A 21,958-nucleotide genomic window follows, 5' to 3' on the forward strand; every position below is an offset into this window, starting at 1 on the left:
ATTCGACCGTTTCATCATGGGATTTTGACATTGCAAATCAGACACACCGCAGAACCCGTTCTCTCCACAAAGGCGAATCCTTCGGTCCATTCGTCCTGAAATCTACCAAACTCGTCATCTTTTTTTCTTTTCGCCATCTTATTCGCTAAGGATTAGCTTTGAGCTAATGGCCGAGCGGGTTGATTCAAAAGGGGGCGTATACCTGTTTCCACAGCAACGGCAACGTTGGCCAGTATCATCCAATCAAAATGGCTCCTGGAGCCAACTGCAGCCCAAACAGGAAATAAACAGTGAAAAATCGATCGATGGATGCATTAATAAACAAACGAGAATATTTCTTTTTTATCTGCTAGCCAGATGCAATCATCAAAAGAGCCATATATGGCTCGCGAGCCATAGGTTCCCGACCCCTGCCCTAAGACATTTCATGTGGCATAATCATCAAATACACATTCTCGTAAAAAATTATCTACTCTGTACAGTTGATTCAGAATGCAGGTCAACAAGGTGCTATAATGCATCCTTAATGATCTATCTGGATTTCCTCAACAGTACTGGGTAAATTTATTTTATAGTTATTGAGAACTCTCACTTTTCTCCAGAACTCAATGCCCCTATTTTTTATTTTTATTTTTTTAACATTCTCAGCCAAAGAGAGTTCGGATTCTTCACTTTGTTTAGCCAAAAAGATCTTCTGCAAGCAAAGAATGTTCTCCAGAAGATATATTTTGTATATGTCCCCTTTAAAGCCAATACAACTTCCTTTCTGTGTCGCAGTGACAGCAGCTACTCCCTCCTGGCTGATGACGTTTTGGGATCTTACCTCCTGTGCCCACATCCCAAGAAACCCAAAAGTGGATCCCTCATCATTCGCTTCCCATCTGGCCCCATCACCTACCTCATTGAAAACACGCGTAAAGGAAATTTCTTTTTGGAGGTACCTTTTATGTCATTTACAAATTTGTTCCGTGCGATCATATTACAATACTTTATTCCCTCCATTTTAGTCTCTTCATTTCGTGTTTTTTTTTTTCTTGGCTGCTTTGCTTCTAGTATGTCTTTGCAAATGTTTTGTCCAACCAGTTTTCAGCCTGTGTTGTTACGTATGTCAGTCTTACCTGTCCAGGGCCTCCAAAATCAGTAGTGCTGGCTGATGTCATTTAAACCGTTACCAGTGGGACTGCTTTAAAGCAGATTTAAAATTTGTTCTAGTGGGCCAGAACGCTTGCCTCGATGATATCAGCATATTTCCAACCCTCCGATTGGTTGGTCAGTGTAAAACTTGTTGCAGCTTAGTTCGACTAGCAAGACAACTTGAAATCGATTAAATGATAAGCATCTCTGGTGAATGTTGCTGTCAGTACTGATTGTGAACTGCCGCAGCTGATGTATGTGCATATACTTTTATATTGCATTTTTTGTGGAGTGTTGATTGGTTCTCTATTGGTTCAATGTAGTAGATGGGGTGGATTAAGTTGAGTACATCCCTACTGATGACCCGGTTACCATTTCCACGACCCGCTTGTTAGTCAATGCCATGTTTTCATGTCAACACTAAAAACACAAATGTTGCATTTGTTCTTTTTGTCTTGGGCATGTGACAGAAATGCAAAGCCGAATTCAGTTCGTTGGCAGAACTGATTGAACATTACACAGAGAAGCAGGATGGACTCCCGTGCCGGCTGAGCTGTGCCCGAGTAAACCACTGCTACGAGTGGGAGGAGGAAGATGCCACAGAGCCGAAGGCCCAGGAGGTGCGCAGAAGCCTGAACAAAAGCAGAATGCTGAAGATAGTGAAAGGAATGGGGATGAAATTTGGACACTAGAAGTGGTCAACTGCTCATCGTTTTTTTTTTTTTTTTTTTTTCCCCCCCCACCTCATCCTTCACTCAATCACCATAAGTTTGGTGGGACACTTCAAACCTTATTAACACTCAACAATGCACTTATTTATATTCCCTGTTGGCACTCCAAGCATTATCTGTAATATATATCTCATTTTGTCAAAACAGTTTTTGTACTTGCTGCTTTTACGTTTTAGATATATGTGTATGTTATTTTTTAATCAAGTTTCAAAGTGTTTTAAGGTCTTTGAGTTTAAGAGCCCAGGTTGTCAAAATCTGACGGCAAAGCGTTTTTTTCCCCTCCTTTGTCAAGATGTTGCCAATATATTTGTTGAAATATAATTGTTTTGTTGTTATTTATAACACTCAACATTGTCGAGATATTATCGTAGTAGTAGTATAGTATACTAGCATGTTAATCCGGCTTCTTATTTAAGTCTGGCTAATTTTTGTTTGTGTTGTTGTTTTTCTCATACAACATATTGGTTTAAGATACCAGCTTCCAAATGTAAACGAGAAGGGAGCAAAACACTACAAAACAGACAATGGATTATGTACACCAGGGGTGCTCAAACTTTTTTGACCGAAAATCTACTTTTTCAAGCAACCAACCTCCCGCGATCTACCCTGACCGCACGTGCTTACTGCTTACCCATGCACATGGTCGTATATGCACCCACACAGCGTGCCATTCTGATGTGATATATTCCCATATTTATTCCAAATTTATATTCTTTAACGTCTCTTTTTTATAGACACCACAGAAATGATAGAATTATATTTATAGAAACTAGTCACCCAAGTCATTAACCCTCAGTTAAATATACGTGTACATTTTATTTTGACCAACAACATGACGGATCAGGCTGGTCTGGGTAAGATGGCCGCCCGCAGTGCCAGGTGGCCAAGCGTTGCTATGCAACATCAAAACCACTGCGGAGTGAGAACGGGAACGGCAAAATGAGACTTGCTTTCACGACGACATACGAGAAGCGGAAAACAAATTATGCCTGTGCTCGGCTTTCTTTTGTTACCAGGCGAGTTATTTTCCTCTAAACTTCAGCAGACATATTTTTGGAACTGCTTCCCGTAAAGTTTTTAAGGTAGTTGCCAGTCGTTCTGGTGAGTGCTTGTTTTATATCAGCCGATATGTTCTCCGTTTGGCCACTCTATTAGGTAAACCATTAGATGTGTTGAAAAAAATAAAAACACAATGTTCCGTTTCGAGCCATTCAAACATTGTTTTTGAATATCACGGACAAAGGTGTCTAATAATTCCACCCTCGTGTAAGTGTAGGCAATTAGAAACTACAACCTAGTGTACTGTACGTAGTCGCACAAGTGTGTTTGCTTATTTGGCCTTTTTTGTGTGATGCAAACACATGTCTTACCTGTGACCGATGAGATGTTTGATGATAACCATTAAGTCAACAGTAATATAAGTGCAATCTTACCAACTTTTATTTAACCGAGGCACATATTTTAAATTAGCCAATATCTAACGCTACACTACCATATAAAATGTCATATAAAGTATTAATACTGAAATATTGATGATCGCGGCTCAATTTACTCACAAATGAACTCACGATGTGTAAAACCTGGGCCTATTTCGTTGAACACAAAGTGTGAACTTCTGTGACAGGAATGACAAAAAGCCGCTATTGCAGCGGTCCCCAACTTTTTTTGCCCCACGGACCGGTTTGATGTCAGACAATATTTTCAGGGACCGGCCTTGAAGGTGTGACAGATAAATACCACAAAATAATATAATATGATCTGCATGAAAACTATTGTATTTTCGAAACATAATAATAAACATGAATCATGACAAAATGAACGTAATGTCTGGCCGCAACACTCTCTGGTCACGATGGTAACGTTTAAATCTGCCTTCAAAATAAGATACAAAGTGCATGAAAAATATGACTCACCATCACCGCATATGTTGCAGAGTGGGCTTGATGCGTGGGAATCTCCCCTTGAGATAAATCCGTATTTTAAGTAGGACTCCGGATATTGTCAATTAAATGTAGCTTTCTTTTTCTTGGAAGTCGTAGGCTCCTCTTCTGTCTCCTGGCTGGACCTTTACCCCTTCCCAAAGAAACTTTCCAAAGACGTTTGTTTTTTACTCATTTTGCTAGCTCCCGGGTTTCATTTCAGCGGTGACCTATCGCGTGACCGAGAAGCGCACCTTGACCTGCGTCAAGTGTGACATCCTGTAGACGGATGTAACGGAGAATCAGGTAAATTTTCGAAATAAAACATCTTTCAGATTTAGAAATGAATAAAACGGAAATAATGTAAGTTATTTATTCTTTCTGTGCAGCCCGGTACCAAATGACCCACGGACGGGTACCGGTCCGCAACCCGGGGTTTGGGGACCCCTGTGCTATTGGACCGTGCAGATCGATCCAAGTATCGACTCTAGGATTGTGTGAATGATGTCGATATCAGAACCTTAATATCGATTCTTCACATTTATTTCTATTTGTTTTCTCATGGAATCCTGCCACATTGCCTATTTAGCTTTAGTTAATGACACACAAGAATGACCACGATAGCCGGTCTACTTCTGAGAATACTGTAGTTTGAAGTTAAATGCAAGTCTGGCACCTGCCATCAGAATGTGCAATATTTCCTCTTTTGTGCTCTCTGACCAGCAGTGCAAGACTAGCGAAAAGAAAACCAAAACAATAGTAAATAAGCTCTTGATGAGTATTGCGTGAATCATGTTGATATTAGAACCGTAATATTGATTCTTCGCATTTATTTGTTTTCTCATGGATTCCTGCACATTGCCTATTTAGCTCTGTGTTTGTGACTTTCCATTCTTCCAGGTGGCTGAGATGGGGTCCGAATCTGTGAAGGTGGTGGTCCGGTGCAGGCCCCTGAATGACAGAGAAACAGCTCTGGGTTCCAAAATGGTGCTGACCATGGACCTACAGCGGTGCCAGTGTTTCATCAAGAAGCCCATGTCAGCTGATGAGCCCCCCAAGCAGTTCACCTTTGACGGGACTTACTTCACCGATCAAACTACAGAACAGATGTACAACGAAAGTGCCTATCCATTAGTAGAGGTGAGCTTTTATGGAGGAATAACAACAACTGAAGCTAAACATATGCTTACATATCAGCAGTTAATTCTGTCAGCTAAAGCTAACCTGTGCATCCAACAAAACTCAGTGCAGTCCCGCTCCCTTTTGGTTTTGAGATGATAGTCACGGCATCACACCCATGGGGCATGTCAGTATTTCTGCATGATGGTTCCTCTCCATGTCATTGTTTCTGGCCAACCATTGCTTATACTGCCTTCCTGATCCAATCATGTGCATCGAACAAAGGCGCTCAAGTCCAGTCTTGGAGAGCACCTATTTTAGATGTCTCTCTTCTCCAGAACACCTGACTAACATGATCAGGATCATTATTAGGCTTCTGCAAAGCTTGCTGATAAACTGATCATTTGAAGCAGGTATGTTGGAGGAGGGAGGCAAAAATATGTCTGGATAAGGGTTCTTGAGGACTGGACTTGGGCATCTCTGGCGTAGAAACTCAGTGTGCAGTCGATATCATGTAAATTTATCACACATTTTCAGTTTCAGAAAACAATAAACTTGGTTGCACTCCCAAGACCCAACGATTTTCATACAAGCACTTAAAAAGTAAGTTGAACATAATATGTCACCTTTAATATAAAATGCATAATTATCTTACAGGGGGTCACGGAAGGATACAATGGCACAATATTTGCTTATGGCCAAACAGGAAGCGGCAAGTCCTTTACTATGCAGGGGGTGACTGAGCCCCCGACCCAGAGGGGGGTCATCCCACGAGCCTTTGAGCACATCTTCGAGAGCATTCAGGTGGATTTGGCGTACACCATTCACTAAAAACAATGAATGGATAGGAGATATTAGAGAGAGAGAGAGAGAGAGAGAGAGAGAGAGAGAGAGAGAGAGAGAGAGAGAGAGAGAGAGAGAAGCTCAATCATTTACAAATCCTGTTCAACCTACATTTAATTGAATACACAAAAAAAGCAAGATATTTAAGGTTCAAACTGATAAACTTCATCATTTTCAACATTAATTTTATGGCTGCAACATGTTCCCAAAAAGATGGGACAGGAGATCAAAAAGACTGAGAAAGTTGAGGAATGCTCATCACCTGTTTGGAATATCCCACAGGTAAACAGGCTAACTGGGAACAGGTGGGCGCTATGATTGGGTAGAAAAGGAGCTTCCCTGATTTGCTTCGTCATTCACAGGCAAAGATGGGGCGAGGTTCACCACTTTGTGAAAATCCGTGTGAGAAAATACGCAAACAGTTTAAGGACAATGTCTGTCAATGTACAATTGCAAGAAATTTAGGGTTTCCATCATCTCCGCTCCATAATATCATCAAAAGGTTCAGAGAGTCTAGAGAAATCCCTGCATGTAAGTGGCAAGGATGAAAACCAACAGTGAATGCCCGTGACCTTCTATCCCTCAGGCAGCTCTGCATCAAAAGCCGATGTGTAAAGGATTTCACCACATGGACTCAGAAACACTTCAGAAAACCAATGTCAATAAATCAATTTCGGTGCTATATTCCTAAAGGCACCTTAAAACTCTGGTATACAAATCAAAACCCATTTGTCAACAACACCAAGAAATTCCGCTGGCTTCTTTGGACCCGAGCTCATCTAAAATGGACTGATGCAAAGTGGAAAAGTGTTCTGTGGTCTGACGAGTTTACATTTCAAATTGTTTTGGGAAATTGCGGACGTGTGTCCTCCGTGCAAAAGAGGAAATGACCCATCTGGACTGTTATGGACGCAAAGTTCAAAAGCCAGAATATGTGATGATATGTTGCGGTGTCAGTGCCAATTGGATGAGTAACTTACATATCTATGAAGGCTATCAGCGCTGAAAAGTACATACCGGTTTTGGAGAAGCATATGCTGACATCCAAGCAATGTCTTTGCTTGTCTTTGCATGGACAACCTTGCTTATTTCACCAAGACAATGCCAAACCACGACTACTAGACTGGCCTGCCCGTAGTCCAGACCCGTCTTGCATTTTGTGGTGCATTATGAAGTGTAAAATACGACAATGGAGACCCCGGATGGTTGAACAGCAGAAGCTGTATATCAAACAAGAATTCCACCAACAAAGCTTCAACAATTAGTGTCCTCATTTCCCAAATGTTTATTGAATATTTTTAAAAGAAATGGTAAGCATGACCCTGTCCCAGCTTTTTGGGAACATGTTGCAGCCATAAAATTCTAATTCAGTGATTATTTGCTAAAAACAATCAAGTTTATTAGTCTGAATACGTATTGTAATATACATTCATACCGAACATTCCAAGGCCAAATTTTGAATTAAATTACGGAAAACATAAGTAGCAGAAGACTGTATGATTTTAATGAAACAGGGGTTTTCATTATAATTTCATTCTTAAATTGTTCAAATCCTTGATGTTTTTGGACAAGCATAGCCCCCCTGTTACGCTCATTTCTCAGCAGGAGCAATGATTTTCCCCAGTCAATTTCTTATTTAATTATCCAAAAGTGTCAGAAAGTTAACAAAAACTTCTAATAAATGATGTTTTAAACATATATCATCAAGTCTGAGACAAGCCATTTTCATATACAGTTACTGAGAAAGGGTATGAATAATTTTAAAACTTGAAAATAGTTTGTTAGCCATACACGACCGAAAAAACTCGATGCCCAGCTTTAGTCTCACCTATGTGTGTATTTTTGTGTTTGTGTGTCAGTGTGCAGAAAATACCAAGTTCCTGGTAAGGGCGTCCTACTTGGAGATTTACAACGAAGAAATAAGAGACCTCTTGGGCAGCGACACTAAGCAGAGATTAGAGGTTTGTCCTTTACTCTCCGCAGCATTCGAAAGTCTGTGTATAGAATACAATGATAAGAAACACTCACCGACCAAAACATTAAGTACCTCTACCACCTTACATTGTGTGAGCCTAGTGACTTGGCCGGTAAGAGTACAATGCAGACGGCACTGTACATGTTACCATGGTGATAAGATTGTTACACAACCTTAAAGGTCACACTATTTGAACGAGGTGACAGACTGAGTGTTTTTTTTTTTTTTTTTCACTGTGGCCAGCTGAAAGAGCACCCGGAGCGCGGGGTGTATGCACGGGACCTGTCCATGCACACGGTACACAACGTGGCGGAGTGTGAGACCATGATGGAGCGCGGCTGGCGGAACCGCGCCGTGGCCTATACCTTGATGAACAAAGACTCGTCTCGCTCACACTCCATCTTCAGCATCCACCTGGAGATGTGTCGCACAGGTCAGGGCATACGTATGTAACCTGTACAAATGCATTCTTTGGCTTTTCGGGTGAAAAGATGAGGAACTATGTCGAGCCTAACAGTGCCAGAACTTGACAGGACATCTGCAGGCATGTGCAATAGAAGCTGGTACTCAAGCCCCCCACCCCCCTCACCACCAAAAAAAAAAGTAGTAAACGTACAGTACCGGTACTGAGTTCTGGTAACACAGTCAACACAATCATTAAACGTACTTACAAAGTAAGGAAGTGATAGAGGAAATAAAAACTCAACACACCTCCGTTCAATTAGCGGGTGCTTGTTTTCACTGCGAATCAGTGAGGCGCACAATGGACCACATGCGCGGCAACACATTAAGTTCCATGGAAAGGTGGAGATCTTTATATATGTTGTTATTGTTATTATAAAGTGTCATTGGGTGTCTTGAAAGGCACTTATAAATAAAATGCATCATTATTATTATTATTATTATTATATGATTATATAATACATTTGGCAAAATGAAATGAGTTATTTTGGTATTTTTTTTCTCACGCGACAGTAGAATGCCTGACTCACTAAAACCCCGCCTCTGCCCGTATGGCTTCCGCGCCCCATTCATGGTGTTGTCCTAAAGCCGGGTGCTCCGCGCACTGCCAACGAAACCCCGAGTAGTAATAAAGGTAACTTTGTGAAACCTTGCGTGGTCGATTCAGAGTTGAGTGACGATCTTCATACAGCACTGATGTTGTTTTCATCCATGCAAGTGGTAATGTGCAAAATATGTCTGACATATCATGCTTGACCATGAAGCTAAACTTAGTGCATTAATGCTAATATAATGTCATCATTTAGCTAGCGGGTGTATTAACCTGGCTCACTAAATCAGACATACGTAGCTTTGATTGCTTCGCCAATCCTTGGGTCTCTGTAGCAGTTAGAATGTAATACTGTACATCAACTATTGTAACCTGGCGTCAATCCAGTTGAATGTGAGTATATTATGAGGAGTCATTGTTTTTGCTATGAGTCAGTCTTGCAACTGCAAGTTAGAATGTACCCCAAATGTGGAAATGGTAGAGTCCATTCTCACAAAAATACTAAAATGTGCATCTGATATCAAAACACTTTTATTGACTGGCCACCAGCTTCCCTTTGACTCTGTGTAGGACAAGCTGTGTTAAAAAAGAAAAAAAAAAGCACCCCGAGACTCAGTTGTTGTTGTCTTTCCATAGATGCAGCAGGCCAGGACCACCTCCGAGCCGGGAAGCTCAATCTGGTAGATCTGGCGGGGAGCGAACGTCAGTCCAAAACGGGTGCAACGGGCGAGCGTTTGCGCGAGGCCACCAAGATCAACTTGTCTCTCTCAGCCCTGGGCAACGTCATTTCAGCCCTGGTGGACGGCCGGTCCAAATATGTCCCCTACCGTGACTCCAAACTGACCCGGCTGCTGCAGGACTCGCTGGGTGGCAACACTCGCACCCTGATGGTGGCCTGCCTCTCGCCGGCCGACAGCAACTACGAAGAGAGCCTGTGCACGCTGCGTTACGCCAACCGCGCCAAAAGCATCCAGAACCGGCCGTGCATCAACGAAGACCCCAAGGATGCGCTGCTGCGGGAGTACCAAGAGGAGATCAAGAAGCTGCGGGCCCTCATCTCAGGCCAGCTGGCCTCTGTTGCTCCCGTTCCATGTAAGTAGACTTACAAGAGAAGTGCTGTGGAAAAAAAGTATTTTGATTTCTGTGTTCTTTGCATACAGTATTTATCACACACAAATGTTTCAGTTCTTCAAACCATTTTTAACCCTTTCATGCACCCTGTCACTTGATAACATGATAAGCTGTCCACTGTAGTAATCGCTGTCCCTGAAAGGGTTAATATCAAATATCAATAAAATCAAGTTTTTAAATGCCAATTTAAATGATTATGGCACACACACACAAAAAAATCCCAAATTACCTGTCCCTATGTAAAAAAAGTAATTGCCCCCCTTGTGAAATCACAAAGTAACTGTGACTACCCGGTAATGACAATTTTGGGAAAGCTAAGTTCAATTTCACAGGCAACACCCAGAGCACCGTATTTGTTGAATCAAGACAGTGTCTGCCTTTACAGCAGCTCCTACACTTTTTGTTCTTCTACTTTCTTGCTTTCATAACTTTGCTGCTGTAAATTGGGAATTTCTCCATTGTGAGACAAACAAAGGTTTTTTTCTTATTAAGAAACTCCACATAACAGCACTGTGCATAATTCAAAAGGAATATGTCGGAATTTACAACAATGACAGTGGTTAGTCCTTAAAGGGAAAGTAATTGCATATATTTGGTGAACACAACCAGGTTTCCTTCTTATTCATCCATCTAGCCGTCCATGCATCGTCTTTTCCACTTATCCTCACAAAGCAGAAGTCAACCATTTTCTTTGCAATATGTTCTGTGTCCCGACTAGTCCAAACACGATATTCTGATTTATGTTGTGTTAGCCGAATAAGAATTTATCAGAAGAACCCATCAGTTTGTATTCATCTCAGGGGGCTGCCTTTTCGTCCTGTGCGGGTGTCACGGCTCACCTATTTTCTCGGCTTGATCGTGTGACGTTGGCAAAGCGAGCCCGTGGACATTTTTATGTTAATTTCAGACAAGAGCATGTGGCTGTTAAACTTGTTCGAGCAAATACCACCTAAAAAATACATAGCTGCCCAAGTACCACCATCGTGACTAACATTAATATACGGTAGCTATCAAAAACAACACAGGTACATTTAATATTATTGTAAGCCACTGAAACATTATGTACAGTTTGATCATGAACATTTTACTTAAAAATGATTCACTTTAGATGTATTGCACATAAAAGTGAAACAAAAATTCATGTTTTCTTCTCTTATATCCTGCAGCTGTGATGCCCAAGCATCAAGCAGAGGTTTGCCCCAACTCCAACGACAGGGAAAAGGAGAAGATTAAAAAGGTAGCTCGCAGCACAACGTTCCCATGCTCACATATCACTTGACGTCGCCGCCGCTGTCGTCCCGTTCGAGTTGATTTGCTGCTCTGGCCTTTCAGGACTACGAGGAAAGGCTGGCCAAGCTGCAGGCCGACTTCAGCGCTGAGCGGGAGTCCAAGGCCAAGTTGCAGCAGGACATCGCTGCTCTGCGCTCCTCCTATGACAGCAAACTGTCTGGCCTGGAGAAGATCAAAACCAGCAGGGGGCGGTCTACCCCAAAGAATGGTGAGTCGGAATGTCTTTCCACGGCAACTGATGAATTATCAAGAGAGCAAGGAATGTTGGACCATTTAGGGTCCCCAACCTTTTTTGCCCCACGGACCGGTTTATGTCAGACAATATTTTCACGGACCGGCATTTAAGGTGTGGCGGATAAATACTACAAAATAATATGGTAAGAGCTGCATGAACACTGTGGTGTTTTTGAGAGATAATAATAAACACGAGGGGAGTCTAATCTGGCCGCAACACTCTGATCGCTATGGTAATGTTTAATGCCTTCAAAATACAATACAACGCAAATTCAAAGTGCATGAAAACGTCAACTCACCACAATGCTGAATCAGTGCGAGCCCCGAGCTTGATTTTCTGCAACCGGGCGGTCCCATCTCGGGGTAATAGGAGACAATGACACCTGAAGTGTGTGCTTTATGTCACACCGGCAGAGTTGTTGTCTCGAACGTACTTTTAAGGCCCCGTCATTTGCGATCTCCAGCAGTTTATTTTACTCATTTAGCAAGCTCCGGCGTTTTGTTTTTAGCGTAATCAGTCACGTGACGGAGAAGCGTAGTTTGACGTGCGTCAAGAGTGACACAGACGGATGTAACGGAGAATCGGGTAATTTTTCAAAATAAAATATCTTTCATATTCCAAAATAAATACAACGGAATTAATGTAAGTTCTTATTGTGCGGCCCGGGATCCAAATGCCCTGTGGACCGGTACCGGTCCACGGACCGGCAGTTGGGGCCCCCTGGTTTAGGGAACTGAGCCTTGCAACAAATAGCAAAAAAAAAAAAATTTGGTACCCCCCGACTTGAAAATTACTTATATTCATAAAATAAACCTTTTCAGATATTCTACTACATATAAATCAATAATAGGTAATACACTTTCTAAGGCTTGATTGGCTCATTTTCGATCCATGGTACAATTTTTAACATGATTTCTTTGATGCTAACAATACCTGTCATTGTAATCACAGTAACAGGGTTGCAGGTAAAAGGAACAACTTTCCGGCTGTGACTGGGCCGCAGTTGGAACCGAACCCAGTACCTCTGCACTGTGAAGTCGACATGCTAACCACTCGACTACTGGGCTGTCCCATGAATAATAATTATTTAAAATATTAAAAAAAAATGTTCCTGCAGTTACGAGAGCAATGGCAAGAGAAAACGGCATTTTAGTTGGCACTCAAGACGTATTTGGCATTTTTAAAACTATTTTGAAGTATTCTTTTCTCTTTTTGTTTTTTGTAGCTTTGGTCTCTGGACAAGTACAGTACATTTACTCACGAACTGCATGTTTTTGTATTTTGTCGGGTAAGATGTAAAATGTCCCCCAATTCTGGAATGACCCTGATCTACTTCAGTTAGTTAACATTCTAAACACTAATTGCAGTCTTTCTAAGTGTTCGTCCAACTTCACAAAATTCTGACAAACCAGTGTGGCGTGAACGGAAATCAGATTGCAACAGTCATGCAAACAAATCTGAGGCCTTACACTTCAGTTTTACATTTTTCATGAAACAATGATATGGAAACACATGGACTGACTGTACTTCAGCACTGAACATACCATATCTCGACATTACAAATGAAGAAATGAAATATGAGTAAATCTACAAAAATAAAGCCACCGGCTGACAGAAATGAAGCAGTGTTTTTTTCTCCCCAATTTCAGCCATTGCAATTTGAAATTTATTTTCTACTACGTTGCAATGTTGACTGTATAAATTTTCAGCCCCAGCACAAACTATGATAAAACACATCATTTCAAGGGGTTTGGCGCTATCTAGTGGCATGTTTGAATATTCTAGAAAGAGCACATCCACACGTCGGTTTTTTAAGCCCAGGATGGTTTCATTGGTTTAACAAAAAATGAATCAGCAAAGTTTGACTGTATTATCTTTTCATTGCTTCGTCTCCTAACAGAAGCAAGCTCCAGCAGTGTGACAACAGAGGAAACCTTCCCGAGCAACGCAAATGAGGTGCACACATTGGATGAGAACCACCCTCCACTAAACATGTAAGCCCAACTTCTGCATTCTTTGCCGTGTAGCTGAGCCAGTCCATTGCGCCACATGTTGCTGATGGGATCCAAAGAAGTCCAGATGGAGTCCCAGAAGAGTCGCCTGGTGTCGGTACAGCAGGGGACGTGGAGCAGAAAGAAGCCTTGGAGAGGTTGGTGGCCTGCTGCCAATGTCTTCATGTTCATGTTCATGTTCATGTTCATGTCAACTTTATTGTCAAATGTGCAACATGTGCAACAGGTAGCACAGATGAAATTTCTTTCCTCAGGAGAGAGAGTCTTCTTACCTCCAGCACTAATACCAGCTCGAGTACATCGCGGATCTCTCACGGACGATTCCCCAAAACACACTTCACGACTTCTGATCTTATTTTACACATCCCGTATTCCAGTCATCCATTTTCTATCACGCTTTTCCTCATTTGGGTCAACCATATGTCAGAGCATATTCCAGCTGACTTTTGGGGACTGGTCACTGGTAGTCTAAGGTCACATTTTGACAAACGCCTTTTTGGGTTGTTACTTATGTCCCTGGTATTATAGTGCCGCCGTGGTACACTGGTTAGGGCGTCAGCTTAACAGTAGGAAGATGCAGGGTTCGAATCCAGGTTGAGATGTTTGTCTGCAGAGTTTGCATGTCTATTAAGGCTTTTTCTCATGAATGTACAGCAAGGTGTTATGAGCCCCAGAAAAACGATAGTAAGGCGTTTTTAGCCGAAAAAAACGAACATGCATAGTACGGTGTTTTTAGCTGAAAAACAGGGCCATGTAAAGTAAGGCCTTTTTTGCCGCCAAAAAACGACCATATATAGATAGTAGGGCGTCTCAAGCCAAAAAAAGCGACCATTAACAGTCAAGCATTTTTAACTGAAATAACGACCATGAATAGCACAGGTGTCAAAGTCAAGGCCCGGGGGCCAGATCTGGCCCACCACATCATTTTATGTGGCCCGCGAAAGTTAATCAAGCATGTCAAGTTAGTTCCATGATGCTTGTTAAAGTCTGAACCAAAATTTCAAATTGTCATATGTAATCCACAAAAACAGTCATTGTTCTTGACTTCTGGTTTTAAAACTAGTTATCCATCCATTTGTTGTGTGCTGTGTATGTCATATGCGGAAGTGATTAAACATTTATAATGGTTTCCCAAGATTTATAACGGCCCTCCAAGTCAAACTGTAACTACAATGTGGCCCGCGAAAAAAATGAGTTTGACACCCCTGATGTATAGCAAGGTGTTTTAGCCCCAAAAAACAACCATGTATAGATAGTAAGGCGTTTTTTAGCACCCCCCCCCAACTGACCCATGTATAGTAAGGCGTTTTTTTTTTCCGAAAAAAAGGACCATGAATAGTAAGGCCTTTTTTGCTGCCATAAAACGACCATGTATAGTAAGGCATTTTTAACCGAAAAATTGACCATGTATAGTGGAGTGTTTTGAGCAAATAAAATCCGACCATGTACAGCAAGGCGTTTTTAGCCCGAAAAAAACGACCATGTAGACTAAGGCGTTTTTAGCCCAAAAAAAAACGATCATGTATAGTAAGGCGTTTTTAGCCAGAAAAAACGACCATGTATAGTAAGGTGTTTTTAGCCCGAAAAAAACGACCATGTAGAGTAAGGCGTTTTTAGCCCGAAAAAAACGACCATGTATATAGGAAGCCGTATTAAGCCGAAAAAAACAACCATGTATAGTAAGGCGTTTTTAGCCGGAAAAAAAACACCATGTAGAGTAAGGCGTTTTTAGCCCGAAAAAAACGACCATGTCGAGGAAGGCATTTTTAGCCCGAAAAAACGACCATGTATAATAAGGCATTTTAAGCCCGAAAAAAACGACCATGTAGAGTAAGGCGTTTTCATCCTGAAAAAAAATGACCATGTATAGTAAGGCGTTTTTAGCCGAAAAAAAATGACCATGTATAGTAAAGCGTATTTAGCCGAAAAAAACGACCATGTATAGTAAGGCGATTTTAGCCCGAAAAAAACGACCATGTATAGGAAAGCGTATTTAGCCGAAAAAAACGACCATGTATAGTAAGGCGTTTTAAGGCCAAAAAAAATGACCATGTAGAGTAAGGCCTTTTCAGCCTGAAAAAAAAAGACCATGTATAGTAAGGCGTTTTTAGCCGAAAAAAATGACCATGTATAGTAAGGCGTTTTTAGCCCGAAAAAAACGACCATGTATAGGAAAGCGTATTTAGCCGAAAAAAACGACCATGTATAGTCAGGCGTTTTTAGCCCGAAAAAAACGACCATGTATAGGAAAGCGTATTTAGCCGAAAAAAACGACCATGTATAGTCAGGCGTTTTTAGCCCGAAAAAAACGACCATGTATAGGAAAGCGTATTTAGCCGAAAAAAACGACCATGTATAGTCAGGCGTTTTTAGCCCGAAAAAAACGACCATGTATAGGAAAGCGTATTTAGCCGAAAAAAACGACCATGTATAGTCAGGCGTTTTTAGCCCGAAAAAAACGACCATGTATAGGAAAGCGTATTTAGCCGAAAAAAACGACCATGTATAGTCAGGCGTTTTTAGCCCGAAAAAAACGACCATGTATAGGAAAGCGTATTTAGCCGAAAAAAACGACCATGTATAGTCAGGCGTTTTTAGCCCGAAAAAAACGACCATGTATAGGAAAGCGTATTTAGCCGAAAAAAACGACCATGTATAGTCAGGCGTTTTTAGCCCGAAAAAAACGACCATGTATAGGAAAGCGTATTTAGCCGAAAAAAACGACCATGTATAGTCAGGCGTTTTTAGCCCGAAAAAAACGACCATGTATAGGAAAGCGTATTTAGCCGAAAAAAACGACCATGTATAGTCAGGCGTTTTTAGCCCGAAAAAAACGACCATGTATAGGAAAGCGTATTTAGCCGAAAAAAACGACCATGTATAGTCAGGCGTTTTTAGCCCGAAAAAAACGACCATGTATAGGAAAGCGTATTTAGCCGAAAAAAACGACCATGTATAGTCAGGCGTTTTTAGCCCGAAAAAAACGACCATGTATAGGAAAGCGTATTTAGCCGAAAAAAACGACCATGTATAGTCAGGCGTTTTTAGCCCGAAAAAAACGACCATGTATAGGAAAGCGTATTTAGCCGAAAAAAACGACCATGTATAGTCAGGCGTTTTTAGCCCGAAAAAAACGACCATGTATAGGAAAGCGTATTTAGCCGAAAAAAACGACCATGTATAGTCAGGCGTTTTTAGCCCGAAAAAAACGACCATGTATAGGAAAGCGTATTTAGCCGAAAAAAACGACCATGTATAGTCAGGCGTTTTTAGCCCGAAAAAAACGACCATGTATAGGAAAGCGTATTTAGCCGAAAAAAACGACCATGTATAGTCAGGCGTTTTTAGCCCGAAAAAAACGACCATGTATAGGAAAGCGTATTTAGCCGAAAAAAACGACCATGTATAGTCAGGCGTTTTTAGCCCGAAAAAAACGACCATGTATAGGAAAGCGTATTTAGCCGAAAAAAACGACCATGTATAGTAAGGCGTTTTTAGCCAAAAAAAACGACCATGTATCGTAAGGCGTTTTTAGCCGAAAAAAACGACTCGCCGAGAAAAACGACCATGTATAGTAAGCCTTTTTTAGCCCGAAAAAAACGACCATATATAGTCAGGCGTTATTCGCCGAAAAAAACAACCATGTATCGTGAAGTGTATTCAGCCAAAAAAAACGACCATGTATAGTAAGGCATTTTTAGCCAAAAAAAACAACCATGTAAAACAAGGCGTTTTTAGCCCCCCAAAAAAACGACCATGTATAGTAAAGCGTATTTAGCCAAAAAAAAAGACCATGTATAGTAAGGCGTTTTTAGCCCGAAAAAAACGACCACGTATAGTAAGGCGTTTTTAGCCAAAAAAAACGACCATGTATAGTAAGGCGTTTTTAGCGAAAAAAACGACCATGTATAATAAGGCGTTTTTTGGTGAAAAATAACGACCATGTATAGTAAGGCATTTTTAGGCGAAAAAAACGACCATGTATAGTAAGGCGTTTTTAGCCCCCAAAAAACGACCATGAAAAGTCAGGCGTTTTTAGCCCGAAAAAAACGACCATGTATTGTAAGGCGTTTTTAGCCCGAAAAAAACGACCACGTATAGTCAGCCGTTTTTAGCCAAAAAAAACGACCACGTATAGCAAGGCGTTTTTAGGTGAAAAAAACGGCCATGTATAGTAAGGCGTTTTTAGCCGAAAAAAAACGACCATGTATATATAGTCAGGCGTTTTTAGCCCCCCCAAAAAAACGACCATGTATAGTAAGGCGTTTTTAGCCCGAAAAAAACGACCATGTATAGTCAGGCGTTTTTAGCCGAAAAAAACGACGATGTACATAGTAAGGCGTTTTTAGCCAAAAAAAAACGACCACGTATAGTACGGCCTTTTTAGGTGAAAAAAACGGCCATGTTTAGTCAGGCGTTTTTAGCCGAAAAAAAACGACCATGTATAGTAAGGCATTTTTAGCCGAAAAAAACGACCATGTATAGTAAGGCGTTTTTAGCCTGAAAAAAACGACCATGGATATAGTCAGGCGTTTTTAGCCCGAAAAAAAAACGACCATGTATAGTAAGGCGTTTTTTATCCCGAAAAAAACGACCACGTATTGTAAGGTGTTTTTAGCAAAAAAAAAAAAAAAACGACCATGTATCGTAAGGCGTTTTTAGGCGAAAACAACGACCATGTATAGTAAGGCATTTTTAGCCGAAAAAAACGACCATGTATAGTAAGACATTTTTAACCGAAAAATTGACCATTTATAGCAGGGCGTTTTTAGCAAATAGAACCCGACCATGTATAGCAATGCATTTTTAGCCGAAAAAAAACAACCATGTATAGTTAGACATTTTTAACCGAAATAACGACCATAATGGTCGTCTTTTTGGTTAAAAACGCCTTACTATACATGGTCGTTATTTCGGTGAAAAATGCCTGACTGTAAATGGTCCTTTTTTACGGCTAAAAACGCCTTACTATACATCGTCGTTTTTTTAGCAAAAAATGCTTTACTATACATGGTCGTCTTTTTGGTTAAAAACGCCTGACTATACATGGTCGATATTTGGGTGAAAAACGCCTTTCAATACATGGTCGTTATTTCGGTTAAAAATGCCTGACTATAAATTGCTGTTTTTTTCGGTAAAAAAAAAACGCCTGACTATACATAGTCGTTTTTACAGCTAAAAATGCCTGACTATAAATTGCTGTTTTTTTCGGTAAAAAAAAAACGCCTTACTATACATAGTCGTTTTTTCAGCTAAAAATGCCTTCCGATACATGGTCGTTTTTTTCGGCAAAAAAAAAAAAAAAACACGCCTTACACATGGTCATTAGAAAAAGCCTGACAACACATGCCAACTCTGCAGACAAAGGCCTAGACCTGGATTCGAACCCTGCATCTTCCCACTGTAAAGCTGATGCCCTACCAGTGGACCACGGTGGCACTGCATTAGCAGGGACATAAGCACCAACCCAAAAAGGCCTTACATACCTGGTCACTCAAAAAAGCTCTGCAAGCTTCGCAGAGGAAGGTCGAGACCTGGATTGGGCTAAAAACGCCTTTCTATACATGGTCGTTTTTTGGGGGTTAAAAATGCCTTACTATACATGGTTGTTTTTTTCGGATAAAAATGCCTTGCTGTACATGGTCGGGTTTTATTTGCTAAAAACGTCCAACTATACCTGGTTGATTTTTCGGTTAAAAACGCCTTACTATACGTGGTCGTTTTTTTCGGGCTAAAAACGCCTTACTATACGTGGTCGTTTTTTTCGGGCTAAAAACGCCTTACTATACGTGGTCGTTTTTTTCGGGCTAAAAACGCCTTACTATACGTGGTCGTTTTTTTCGGGCTAAAAACGCCTTACTATACGTGGTCGTTTTTTTCGGGCTAAAAACGCCTTACTATACGTGGTCGTTTTTTTCGGGCTAAAAACGCCTTACTATACGTGGTCGTTTTTTTCGGGCTAAAAACGCCTTACTATACGTGGTCGTTTTTTTCGGGCTAAAAACGCCTTACTATACGTGGTCGTTTTTTTCGGGCTAAAAACGCCTTACTATACGTGGTCGTTTTTTTCGGGCTAAAAACGCCTTACTATACGTGGTCGTTTTTTTCGGGCTAAAAACGCCTTACTATACGTGGTCGTTTTTTTCGGGCTAAAAACGCCTTACTATACGTGGTCGTTTTTTTCGGGCTAAAAACGCCTTACTATACGTGGTCGTTTTTTTCGGGCTAAAAACGCCTTACTATACGTGGTCGTTTTTTTCGGGCTAAAAACGCCTTACTATACGTGGTCGTTTTTTTCGGGCTAAAAACGCCTTACTATACGTGGTCGTTTTTTTCGGGCTAAAAACGCCTTACTATACGTGGTCGTTTTTTTCGGGCTAAAAACGCCTTACTATACGTGGTCGTTTTTTTCGGGCTAAAAACGCCTTACTATACGTGGTCGTTTTTTTCGGGCTAAAAACGCCTTACTATACGTGGTCGTTTTTTTCGGGCTAAAAACGCCTTACTATACGTGGTCGTTTTTTTCGGGCTAAAAACGCCTTACTATACGTGGTCGTTTTTTTCGGGCTAAAAACGCCTTACTATACGTGGTCGTTTTTTTCGGGCTAAAAACGCCTTACTATACGTGGTCGTTTTTTTCGGGCTAAAAACGCCTTACTATACGTGGTCGTTTTTTTCGGGCTAAAAACGCCTTACTATACGTGGTCGTTTTTTTCGGGCTAAAAACGCCTTACTATACGTGGTCGTTTTTTTCGGGCTAAAAACGCCTTACTATACGTGGTCGTTTTTTTCGGGCTAAAAACGCCTTACTATACGTGGTCGTTTTTTTCGGGCTAAAAACGCCTTACTATACGTGGTCGTTTTTTTCGGGCTAAAAACGCCTTACTATACGTGGTCGTTTTTTTCGGGCTAAAAACGCCTTACTATACATGGTCGATTTTTTGGTGAAAAATGCCTTTCAAATAATGGTCGTTATTTCGGTTAAAAATGCCTGACCCTCAATTGCCATTTTTTTCTGTAAAAAAAAAAACGCCTTATACATTGTCATGAGAAAAAGCCTTACTACACATGCAAACTACGCAGACAAAGGCCTCGACCTGGATTCGAACCCTGCATCTTCCCACTGTTAAGCTGACACCCTAACCAGTGGACCACGGTGGCACTGCGTTACCAGGCACATAAGCAACAACCCAAAAAGCCCTTTGCATACCTGGTAAAGTAAGCTTCGCAGAGGAAGGTCGAGACCTGGATTGGGCTAAAAACGCCGTACTATACATGGTCGTTTTTTCGGTGAAAAATGCCTTTCTATAAATGGTTGTTTTTTTCGGCTAAAAATGCCTTACTATCCATGGTCATTTCTTGGGTTAAAAACGCCTTACTACATACATGGTTGTTTATTTTCGGCTAAAAACGCCTGACTATCTGTACATGGTTGTTTTTTGAGACTAAAAACGCCTTACTATACATCATTGTTTTTTTTTCAGCGAAAAACGCCTTACTATCTATGGTCGTCTTTTTGCATAAAAACGCCTTAGTATACATGGTCGTTTTGTTTGGTTAAAAACGCCTTTCTATACATGGTTGATTTTTTGTTTAAAAATGCCTCACTATACATGGTCGTTTTTTTCGGGCCAAAAAACCCCCGAAAAACCACTATGTATCGTAAATTATTTATATATATGTATATGTGTGTATATATATATATATAAACATTATTTCTTTACCCTGAAATGTCTTCAAAAGTTGTTTGTTGTTCATGTGTGCGTGTTTGAATGTCCTTATGTTATTTTGCTGGATGGACTTTGCCCTTCTCATTCATATCGTCTGTATACAACAGCAGTGATAATTTTACAGTTTGAACCCTGCGAGTCCCAGGGACTCGCTGATCAGAATAGTATGAGTCCCATTATGCATTTAGAGAGTCCCAAATTTCTTAATCTGAAATGTTCTACTTATTCAATTGCATATGATAATATCACAAACAACAACAATATATATTGATAACAGGTTTATTCTCATAAACAAATCCTGCAAAAATGTAAATAATTCAGGCATACAAGATTTGCTGAGAAATAGGTTCTTATTTCATCCAATGGTTCAGTCTTTGAGTACATAAATTCTCCTCTCTTTACTCTGCTTCCAAAGATGCAAGGCTTTCTCAAAGTCAACTTATCGCAAAAAACGAATCAACTTTAACTGCTTCCTCTGACATTTCCGCAATAAACTTTCGCAGCACTTCTTCGCAACACTTGTTTTAATGTTACACAACTTGGCAATCGTCTGCCGATCTCGCCAATCTCGTCTCGCGAGAACAGAAATCTTGTCATGCGAGATTACTTAACGCAAGATGAAAACAACAGTGGCGGTGATTGTCAAACTGGGATCGTTACTGGAAAAAAAGATGTACCGTAGTTTTTTTTTTTGTCTGAGAAATGTCCGTGTGTCCCAAAAACACACATTATTTGGAACTGTGTGTCCCGCGGGAAAATTATGCGTCTAGGATGCGGGACGCAGAGGTAACGAGATGGCTGCAACAGTCACATGATGAGGGGAAAAA

The 21,958-nt window shown here is 40.9% G+C and overlaps 2 protein-coding genes across 3 annotated transcripts in view; both read left to right on the forward strand.

Moving 5' to 3' along the window:
- sh2d5 (SH2 domain containing 5) overlaps nucleotides 1-2,185 on the forward strand; it is a 9,598-nt gene extending 7,413 nt beyond the window's left edge. For both annotated transcript variants that reach the window (XM_019856727.1, XM_019856736.1), the window contains exons 9-10: nucleotides 778-937; nucleotides 1,605-2,185. In XM_019856727.1, coding sequence (XP_019712286.1) covers nucleotides 778-937; nucleotides 1,605-1,826 — 382 coding nt within the window. In that variant the 3' untranslated portion in view covers nucleotides 1,827-2,185. The remainder of the gene's footprint in view (nucleotides 1-777; nucleotides 938-1,604) is intronic.
- The window catches only part of kif17 (kinesin family member 17), a 35,218-nt gene that overhangs the window by 8,151 nt on the left and 5,109 nt on the right, over nucleotides 1-21,958 (forward strand). Inside the window, exons 2-11 of the mRNA XM_019856682.1 lie at nucleotides 2,632-2,966; nucleotides 4,685-4,924; nucleotides 5,561-5,707; nucleotides 7,606-7,707; nucleotides 7,965-8,154; nucleotides 9,370-9,825; nucleotides 11,031-11,101; nucleotides 11,197-11,362; nucleotides 13,293-13,345; nucleotides 13,417-13,538. Coding sequence (XP_019712241.1) covers nucleotides 4,694-4,924; nucleotides 5,561-5,707; nucleotides 7,606-7,707; nucleotides 7,965-8,154; nucleotides 9,370-9,825; nucleotides 11,031-11,101; nucleotides 11,197-11,362; nucleotides 13,293-13,345; nucleotides 13,417-13,538 — 1,538 coding nt within the window. The 5' untranslated portion in view covers nucleotides 2,632-2,966; nucleotides 4,685-4,693. The remainder of the gene's footprint in view (nucleotides 1-2,631; nucleotides 2,967-4,684; nucleotides 4,925-5,560; nucleotides 5,708-7,605; nucleotides 7,708-7,964; nucleotides 8,155-9,369; nucleotides 9,826-11,030; nucleotides 11,102-11,196; nucleotides 11,363-13,292; nucleotides 13,346-13,416; nucleotides 13,539-21,958) is intronic.

Source organism: Hippocampus comes, unplaced genomic scaffold (assembly GCF_001891065.2).
Source record: "Hippocampus comes isolate QL1 unplaced genomic scaffold, H_comes_QL1_v1.1 scaffold17, whole genome shotgun sequence".
NCBI classification, from domain to species: Eukaryota; Metazoa; Chordata; class Actinopteri; order Syngnathiformes; family Syngnathidae; genus Hippocampus; species Hippocampus comes.